This window comes from Zea mays, chromosome 4 (assembly GCF_902167145.1).
Source record: "Zea mays cultivar B73 chromosome 4, Zm-B73-REFERENCE-NAM-5.0, whole genome shotgun sequence".
In the NCBI taxonomy this organism is placed as follows: Eukaryota; Viridiplantae; Streptophyta; class Magnoliopsida; order Poales; family Poaceae; genus Zea; species Zea mays.
The window spans coordinates 161,328,512-161,339,264 of record NC_050099.1 but is presented as its reverse complement, the minus strand read 5'-3'; the positions used below and the strand labels follow the sequence as shown (position 1 = coordinate 161,339,264).

The window sequence follows — 10,753 nt, the reverse complement described above, 5'->3', positions numbered from 1 at the left end:
TATATGGTGAACTTTTGATTGCTATAACTGATTTTTTGAATTTTTGGGGTGCACATGCACCCACCAGCTACTAAGTAGCTTCGCCCTTGATTATATATATATATATATATATATATATATATATATATATATATATATATATATATATATATATATATATATATATATATATATATATATATATATATATATATATATATATATATATATATATATATATATATATATATATATATACACACACACACAGCTGAGCTGGTGTGCCAAAGCATATCGGATGAGAACGTTACCATCGTCACTATAGCCGTCCTTGTAGAGAACACGTGGACAACGACATTCACAATGTATCAATCAATATTTTTTTAGATCCCTTTGGATTTGACTCGATAATACATTATGCTCGATACGCTTTCCCCTCCAAGATGTAGCTTGTTATGAATCTTAGCTGATTACCTGGAAACAACGTTTTATTTTACAAAGAATATATATAATAGGAGTAAGAAAAGAAATGCATCTTCAATTCTTACGTGTATACAAGCATAGACAGGGGCGGACCCAGAGCAAAATAAGAGTGAGGGCACACTTATGAAGACAAGCATCAAAACACCAGAGTGGGGACATCTAAGTTGAACTGAGAAGGGGACCTTATAGTAAAAATCTAGTCTCTACTACTTGCACCAAAGAAATGAGCGAGGGCCTGTGCCCTCACTCCACTATACGTAGGTCCGCCCCTGAGCATAGATGAAATACATCTTAGAGATGTATTACGTGGAATAGCACCGGAGGAATTAGGGCATGTTTATTTAAGCTTATACATTGCATAATCTGGATTATATATAAGATCAAATAATCTGGATTATATAATCTAAATAATCTAGACGTATCTGTTTGGCAACCCATTTTATTGAAATTTTAGTTATTGATTTTAGTTTTTTTTTTTGGTGTGTGTGTGTAAAGAGTGGCAATGGGGGCTACCTCATAGAACGGCATCTGGTTTCTATTTATTTTTTAACGTCCTTCCTTGGTGGGTACCACGAGCGATGCTTTGTGCTGCTGCCCATCGTTGTGAGGCATGGAGAGTGAGTGGTGTCAGAATTCACAAGTGGACCGGCGGTGATTTTTGGGTGTCGTTGTGTCACTGGCGTTGGACAGCGGCGGCAAACTGTTGTGGGCGCCCGTGGAGACGATAACCAATCACACGGAGTATGGCTTGACGCGACGGCTCCCTCTCGCTCCCCGTGGCGGCGTGGTCATTTTTCGCACCTCGTCATTGCTTACATTACATTCGTGCCCAAACACGACGATTCGATTCCTCCCTCCACTCCACCTCGTCCAATTGTAAAAGTCTGACCCGCCCCAGACCCACCGATCGGTCAATTCCCACAACCGCGTTGGCGTCGGATCCCAAGCAAAGGAGCAAGGGTCCGCTCTGGCTCTGGTTCGCACCGGGGAAAGTATAACGTCAGGGCGGGCTGCGAAAGGCAGGCGCTTTATTACCGTAGCAAGGAATTGAATGTGCACGGCCGGTTTTTCGCTCCGGGATTCCGTGTTATTTCATTTCATCCTCCTGCACGGTAGATTCCCATTCCCTCTTGTCATCCTCCTCCTCTCGCTCGCTGGGCCTGCCTGCCCTGCCTGCCTGCTCCCGTGCCGTGTCTCCGCAGCTCTTGCTTGCTCCGGGCTTCGCCGGCGGCATGGAGCCCGCTGGCGCGCCGTGGTGCGACCCTGGCCGTGGGTACGGCGCCGGATCGGCCGCGGAGGCGCCGACGCTGAAGGGACAACAACCGCAACAGCTGCTGCTGACGCCGCCGCGACAGGACGGCGCGGCGCTGAAGAGGAGCCTTGGCGACGTGGAGAGGTGGCAGCAGGCGCTGTACCTGCGCGCGGTGAGGCAGCGCGTCGCGGTCGCGGCGCAGTCGCAGATGGCGCACCCGCCGACCGACGTCGGGCCCGTGCTGGCGGGGGCTACCGCCTCGCCGGCCTCGTATGGTTTCTCCAGGCCGCCTTCGTCGCCCTTTGCCGGGCTCTCGCCGCAGCCGTCGTCGACGCTGTCGTCGCTCACCACGGCCTCGCACGTGGAGACGCCGCCGCTACTGCAGCGGCATACGGTGGCGGCCAGAGAGCTGGTGTTGTTGCAGGAGCTGGAGAAGCACCTACTAGACGACGGCGACGGCGAGGCCGAAGCGACGGGGAGTGCTTGCGGCTCCACGGTCACCAGCTCTGCGTGGGGGGACACGATACAGGAGCTCAACTCCCTCACCGCGGCGCCTCTGGCGTCTCTACCCAACAACTACAGCAACACCGTGCCTGCCATGTCAAGGTCTCCTCCGTCGAACTCCTCGTCGTCCACGGCTTCGTCGGCAGCGTCGAGCTCGCCGGCGGCCTCGACGACAGCCTCGTCGAGGCAGCTGCTGTCCGAGGCCGCGGCCGCCGTCGCCGACGGCAACCACGCGGCCGCGGCCGCCCACCTCGCGGTCCTGAAGACCGCCGCGAACCCGCGCGGGGACGCGGAGCAGAGGCTGGTGGCCATGATGGCGGGCGCCCTGTCGTCTCGCATCCGACGCCCACCCGCGTCTCACCAGCACCTCGCGGGCCTATGCGGCGCCGAGCAGCGCGCGGAATGGCAGCTGCTGCAGCACGTCTCCCCCTGCTTCGGCCTCGCCCTCCACGGCGCCAACCTCGCCATCCTCGACGCCGTGGCCGACCAGCGCGCCATCCACCTGATCGACTTCGACGTCAGCGTCGCGCAGCACACCGCCCTCATCGACTCCCTCGCCAGCCGCCGCGTGGCCGGCACGTGCCTCAAGGTCACGGCCGTCACCGACCCGACGTCGCCGTTCACGCCGGCTCTGGCGCAGGCGCTGGCGGCCACGGGCCAGCGGCTCAAGGAGCACGCCCGGCAGGCAGGGGTGGAGTTCCGGTTCAGAGCGGTCAGCTGCGTCGCCGGAGAGGTCGAGGCGTCCAGGTCGAGGCTCGGGTGCGACGAGACAGGGGAGGCGCTGGTGGTGAACCTGGCGTTCGCCCTCTCGCGCGTCCCGGACGAGAGCGTGTCCCCGGCCAACCCGCGCGACGCGCTCCTCCGGGGCGTGCGCGGCCTGCGCCCGCGCGTGGTGACGCTGGTGGAGCAGGAGCTCGGCGCGAACACGGCGCCTCTGGCGGCGCGGTTCGCCGACGCGTGCGCGCACTACGGCGCGGTGCTGGAGTCGCTGGACGCGACCCTGGGGCGCGACAGCGCGCAGAGGGCCCGCGCCGAGGCGGCCCTGGCGAGCAAGGCGGCCAACGCCGTGGCGCGTGAGGGCCCCGACCGGGTGGAGCGGTGCGAGGTGTTCGGCAAGTGGCGCGCCCGGTTCGGCATGGCCGGGCTGCGGCCCGTGGCGATCGGCCAGGGCGTCGCCGACCGCGTAAAGGGACGGCTAGGTCCCGCAGCACGTCCGGGATTCGACGTGAAGCTGGACAGCGGCCGGCTCGCGATCGGGTGGATGGGGCGCGTGGTCACCGTCGCCTCCGCCTGGCGTTAGCCGTACGTAGCACCCCTAGTGATGAGCTAATCATCAGCTCCCGGTTATCGACGCCTATCATTCAGAGTACCTCAGGAACAGCCGTTGTGCAACCACGAACGAATGCCTAGTAGTTGTAACAATAATCTCTCTAATTTTTTACGGCAACTGGTCGTTGAATATTGTACTAGTAGTAGTGGTAATGGGTTTTCTTCATGGCCACTGCTAGTTGGATATTTTTGTAGTAGTGCATCATTCGTGGTTGCTATCCGACTATCTCCTGTGTGCTCGATTTGGATGCGTGGCTACTTGTTGCCTGGCTGCTGCTGGTGCTGGGTGTTGTTTCTTCTCTGTTATAAACATCCAGTGAACCTGCCTTCGGTTCGGTGTCGCGCCTGTAGCGCGCCCGGCAACAGATCCTGGCAATCGAATCTCCGGCGCTCGCTTTCCTTCCAGCGCTCTCAAGTCTCACCTGCTTAAACCGAACTGCGATCTTAACCATAAAGCTGTCTACCATTGGTTAGCTTTGTTTTGTTTTCCTTGTAATAAATGTAAATAGGAGTATACTATTACGAAAAGGTAACGACGAAAGTGCCGATCTATCACGTGTTAATGCCTCATCTCCAGCTCCAAAACATTTAGTAAAGTTAGTGAAGGTAATTAGATGCTCGAGAAAATGGTAAAGCTAGAGCTATAAGTCATTAGAGAACATTTAAATAAGTCTTTTAGTTTATTATTTAAATGAAAATATTTTAAAAACTGTTTAAATTGATATATAAACTATATCTCTACGACGAAGGAACCTGGAGCAGCAGTGCAATATCCATATATTGCTCGCAACGCTTTGAGCGTGTGTATTCTCTACTGGCAGTTCAAGTGCTTTAACCGGTGGAAGATATGTATCGCGTGGGCCCGCCCCGCACTGCGACCGTTTCCCTTGACATATGGTTTACTGACACGCAGGCCCATGGGTATGGGTGGGCGCTTTTGGTGACAAGTCCCCTCATATCTTGTCGGACTATACGAATTTCTCTTCCAACATAACTACAACGTCGTACTCCCGGCGTGCTCAGAGGTGACCGCTGACTAGCTCGCCGGATCAGATCTTCTCCCTCCTCTCTCCCATCTCGGTCAGCCTCAATGGTCCTGGTCCTGGTCCAGTAGGGGCTCCAAAGTCGATCTATAACCCTACAGAGGCTCAAAAATGAACGTCTCGGATGCGCATCTATATGTCAGGAAAGAATTCAAATAATATGGAAACAAACAGGTCCTATATACAAACATACACAATTCACCTTGTGAATATACTTACGCCTCGGAGGAGCTCTGCGGCTCTCGGTATATACGTACTAAACAATTCAGAATTCCCATAGCCATTGATCATAATCATAACTTCGATAGTTGCATTTACTTTTTGTCCGTCACGGACAGATCGAAACCATAAAAGCTTAGGGGACGACATAAATATATCAGGCCAGCCACAATGCTACAGAAAAAAAAAACCTAAGATATTTTTTATATCTATTAATTTACATAGACTTTATACATAGAAATTATGTCATTCTCAATTTATACTAGAGAAACCTATAGATTTTCATAAACCTATTCTGTTGTTTGGACCCGTTTGGTTGATATTCCATATTTTGGACAACGAATCTAGTTCATATTGATGAACCAAACACACTCATAGAGTCGAGTTTGAATTTGAAATAGAGGATTAGGATGAGTAAGCTGCTGGAGTCAGCCTAGGTATAAGGACATGTACAACCTTGAGCCATTTAATCGGTTTTCCAAGTATAAATGATAGTTAAGACACTACAGGAAACGGCTAAATTTTCGTGGGCCAAAAACCCACGAAAATAAGCCTAAACCGACGAAAATATAGTATTTTCGTCGGCAGGCCGACGAAAATAGCCGCCGAAAATAAGTTCGACGAAAATAAGCATCTATTTTCGTCGGTACCGACGAAAATCACCTATTTTCGTCGGTTTGCTCAAGGCCGACGAAAATAGTCAGGCGAACATTTATTTTCGTCGGCCTAGGTGGCCGACGAAAATATTCCAGGATATTTTCGTCGGCCTAGGTGTGGCCGACGAAAATAGCCTGGGAACATATTTTCGTCGGCCACCACCGAGGCCGACGAAAATTGATGGTCCCCCCCCCCCAAAACAGATTTTTCTGCACCTATTAATAATTCACAGCAATATACACAATATCACAATTCACATATACAGATTCACAAGCCTAATACATAATTCACAAAACACATTCACATATACATAAACTCTAGTTAGCTGTGTTTAAAAGTATCCATAAGTCTAGAGTCCATAAGTCTAGACACATTCACAGAGTATCCATAAGTCCAAAAGTCCATTGTCCATTCAAATACACAATTCACAAAACTCTAGTCCATAAGTCCATAAGCTACTAACTACTCACTACTCACTCCTCACTGATCACTCCGGCGGGCTGTGGGAGTTTTGGCCACTCCCTCCTCCGCCACCAGGAAGGTGGCCACTCCCTCCAGCACCATGGACGAGGAAGTCTTGGACGTTGACACCACCCTCCGATCCATGAGCATGTGACGCTGAACCCTGCAATTCATCAATCATTCAAATAAGGCTGTATACATATACATTGCTGTGTTTGGTCAATATTTGCATAAAACTAAACATGGAACGTCACCTGTGATCCATGGTGAGGAGGAGGTTGTCCATGCATCCACGGGTACTGTTGTGCTGGCCACCCCATAGGTGGTGGCACCCACCCCATCGGTGGCGGTGCCATCCACGCTTGAAATGGCTGAGAGCCCGCCGGTGGCTGGGAGACCGGTGGCACCCATCCCGGGACTGGCTGCGATCCTTGGGGTGGAGGCGTCCAAGTGCCTGGAGGTGCCTGCGTCCACCCAACACCGGTCCACTGTGGCTGCGACGCTGGAGCTTGTCCTGGCCACTGTCCCCATCCTTGTGCCTGCGAGCCATTTTTGATAATAAAAAAAGAGTTGCTATGGAATTGAAGTGTTCAGATAGTGTTACCTGGGGAGGGCGAAAAGCGGGCAAGTTCATATCAGGGCCGAGTCGAGTAGTCATTTCCTGCAAATGGATGCAACGTTAGAATCACAACATTATACTTTGAATTCAACGACGACACGTGATGAGATAGACGGATTACCTGAAAATAAGAAGCCATATATTGCGTCAGCTGTCCAACCTGCTCCTGCGCTGCTCGAGCCTGCTCCTGTGCTGCTCGAGCCTGCTCATGTGCTGCCCGAGTCTCCTCCTCCAGCTGAGCCTCTCGAGCAGACCTGGAGGAGCGAGAACTCCCTCCCAAAGACGATGCCTTCCCTTGACCTATTGTCCTGTTATATTCCACAACGCCGGTGCCAAAGGCAAACCTGCATGATACACATAGTTGAGCCATTAAGTGGACACATTCTTGTTAATGAAATCGTCGAATCAAACACAAACACCTCACCTGCCATGCTTTCTACCCCCACCACTGTGGTACAACGCCGAGGCATCTAAGTCTGAATGCATCCAGTCGAAGTCAGGCCCATGGCGTTGAGTCATTTCCTCCCCATATGCATTCTGCAAAGAAAGTTAGAGTTGGAGTTAAACACAAAACATGCAATTTAATTCGTAAATACAAACTTGTTTACCATTTTCTCCCTTGCCGCCTCACTGCATAGCACATCAGGGTTCGCCGGATCAGGGCCACGGTGACCACGGACGTAAACCTCCATAAAACTTGGAGAAACTCCACTTTCAGCTTCCTGCATGAAAAAGAAGAGTTAAACCATATAATTTTCATAGATGTAACATACAAGTTTGATTTATATACTTACCATGCGGCGTGCGGTACCAAGGTGTCCATCGGCGCCGTACCTGTGCCCCGGTCCTTCAGTGCCACGGTTGGCACGGTGCTTGTTGGACTCTGCAATCCACTCAGGCGACGCCCATCTCTTAGCCAACCACCTCCAGGCTTCCATGTCCTTCGACAGCCAATCCACAACGCTCTCCAGGTACTGCTCCTCTGTGAGGTAGATCTCATTGGCCCCTAATGCTTTGCTCATTTTCTGACCCTTTATCTTCTTATAGTAGTAGTTGACGGCCGCGATGCGAGCATTGTACATGGCATCCTTGATTATCTTATCAGCGCACTTCCGAAAGTGCCTCTTCACACGTGTCCACTGAGCCTGATCCTCCTCGATGTCATCCGGCAATTGGAACCTCCCCTACATATCAATGGAGAAGTTAAGTTAAAGTAAGATTAGGAGAAGCAATAATTCAATGAATTGCTTATATATGAAAGTAAACTCACCCAGAACTCGTCCCACACAGCCACCTGACAAGTCCTTCGTTTTTTTTCTGAACTTCCCCCTCCGCTACTGCTTTCCCCTGACTCCCCTGGCTCGACATAGTCCTTTAGACCCCAGTCAGCCCACTGCATAGCCGCGAACCTCTCGCCATTGAGCTCCACCATGCCAGGGTAGTAGAAGCGACAGAGGCTACCCAACACCGCGTTCACCTTGGGACGTCTGCCTGTACCGTCCCAAGTCAAGTCTTCCCATGACCTACAAAAATTAATAAAACAAGTAAACTAGTGCAATCACGTTCACATTAAAAAATTAACACAACAGAAATAAGCCCCACCATTCTCCATGCCGCCGGATGAGCCTCCTCTCGGCAGGTCTCGGACCAAGCGCATTGCTCTTCTTATACCTAAGTATACAAGTAAATTCAATATGATGAAATGATTAGAAACTAATATCAATTAAACTAATATGCATAATAATACCTGAAGGACGTAGAACCATCTGACGCGTCGCCCGCGCTGCCTGCCCCCATTGGGTCAACCTCCTCATCCTGCTCACCCTCCTCATCCTGCTCACCCTCCTCACCCTGCACATGAGCATCCTGCTGAGGAGTCTCCTGCTCACCCTCCTCACCCTGCACTTCGTCTAGACAGTCGAGAAGTTGCTGCTGCCTCTGTCGGCTCTGTGAGGTGCCCTGAAAAAGCCCACTGCCCGAGCTGTCCTCGCTGGCCGCGCTGCCCCCACTCCTCCTCGATCTCCTATGCTTGAACATGTTCAACTGTAGATAAATTAATGTCAAACCACAGTATATGAAACAAATAATATGAAAATTAATAATGTGGAAATTGGAATACATAGATTAATTGATTAACTAAAAGAAACATACTAATCAAAAGTCATCCGCATCCGATGATGCTTCTTCGGCTCGTTGTTTATTCATACGCTCTTGATTTCGTTGGATCCTTACTGATCTTCTAACGACGACAGGTCATTTGCGCTTTGACCTAGGTTCTTCAATTAAGTCGCTTGAATTGCAACAGAGATTTTCAAGTCCTTCTCCATTGGTCACATGGAATCGGTGAGCTATGTCTTGATTCGACGCCGCTTCTGGTTGAAAAACAACATCATCGTTGTCCCTGCTCGTACTCACGTAGTCAGCACTCTCTGGAGCGACGACTTGTGGGTTGACTTTGATTGCAACCCACCAAGCCCTAAGGCTTGGGTGAGGATATGGCAGGTAGTACACCTGTTTTGCCTGATTTGCAAGGACAACATCGCTCATACTGCTCGGAATCCTAGAGCTATGCTTCACCTCGACATTACCATACTTGTCGACACGAGTCCCACTATGAGCATCAAACCAGTCGCACTCGAAAAACACGACTTTAAGTTCTTTGGGGCCATCGAAAATCAACTCTACAATGTTTTGAAGAACACCGTAATAGTCCACTACTTTGTCATCGTCAACATATGAACTTGCCAACACACCACTATTGGTGGTGGCTGCCAATGGTCGACTCTTCTCCAATTTCGCGGTTCGGAAGCGATATCCATTTACATCATAGCGAGTATAGTTTCGGACGGACACAGAGGTATGTGCCATTTGTTGCAAGTCCGGGTGCACAGAGTTTTTGGAAACCTATACAAGTAATTAGTATATGCATTATATCTTCCAAGTCCAAAATTCAAAGATTAAGTATGGACAATGAGAGAACGACAATTACTAACATAATTACGAAACCACTGCACGAAGTTTGGTCCACCTTTCAACCCATCACGTTGAAGATTTTCTAATTGGATGGCCGTAGGTTTACTAGTAGATTTCCAACATTCTTCATCAAACATGCTGGACATATTACAAACATGGAGATTACACACTATAGAAATTATGAGATGAGAAAATGGACGTAACTATGAGGAAAACTTACTCGAACGCCTCCTGTGTGCTGTCAATATTGCTATACATATATAGCATTAGCGTGTTCAAATCTGATGCTTCAATGTGACGTACACTCCCTTTTCCAACTGCTTTACCCGGATTCGCAAAAATTTGAAGGGTGCTTTGGGGTGATTCATTTTCGACATGAAGTCGCACTGAAGGCGCAAACACATTGTTGGCTCGAGCGAAATACCTGGTTGAGAATTGAGATATCTCCTTAAGGGCAAAAGCCTCCGCAATACACCCTTCGACTCTAGCCTTGTTCCGAACAGACGCCCTGAGCTTTTTCAACGCCCTTTCTATAGGATACATCCATCTGAATTGCACTGGTCCGCCTACCAAAGCTTCCCAAGGCAAATGCACAATTAGATGTTGCATCACATTGAAGAATCCTGGCGGGAAAACCTTTTCAAATTTACAAATAAGAATTGGAATTTCTTTCTCAAATTTCTGCATCAACCTCTTCGATACCGTCTTTGCGCATACTTCCCTATAGAAGTAACTCAACTCTGCAAATATGCTCCAAAGCTCATCCTTAAAATAGCCTCGAAACATCACGGGCATCAGCCTCTCCATAATAATATGGTAGTCATGGCTTTTCAAACCGATCAATTTACCGGTCTTCAGATTGACTGCCCGTTTCAGATTTGCCGCATACCGATCTGGAAATTTCAGATTCTTCAACCACTTAAATATTTCTTTCCTTTCATCCGGCTTGAGGCAGTAATCAGCTCGCGGCCTACTTTCATGCCCTTTATCGCTTACTTTCAACTCGAGCATCGGCCTCTTACAAATTTCAGCCATGTCTTTTCTTGCCTTCATATTATCTTTCGTTTTATCAGTCACATCGAAACATGTGCTTATGATGCTTTCAGCAACGTTACGCTCTTGGTGCATCAAGTCTATGTTGTGCGGCATGATCAAGGCTTTTGCATACGGAAGCTCCCATATTGATGAAATATGGGTCCAGTTATGGTCCTCCCCGTAGCCTTGGAACCTATC

The 10,753-nt window shown here is 49.7% G+C and overlaps 1 protein-coding gene across 1 annotated transcript; it reads left to right on the top strand.

The window, feature by feature from the left end:
• The first annotated feature begins 1,521 nt into the window (after window positions 1-1,521).
• On the top strand, window positions 1,522-3,717 carry LOC100281548 (uncharacterized). The gene has a single exon (NM_001154467.1). The coding sequence runs from the start codon at window positions 1,695-1,697 to the stop codon at window positions 3,516-3,518; it is 1,824 nt and encodes a 607-aa protein (NP_001147939.1). The 5' UTR covers window positions 1,522-1,694; the 3' UTR covers window positions 3,519-3,717.
• The last annotated feature ends 7,036 nt before the right edge of the window (window positions 3,718-10,753 follow it).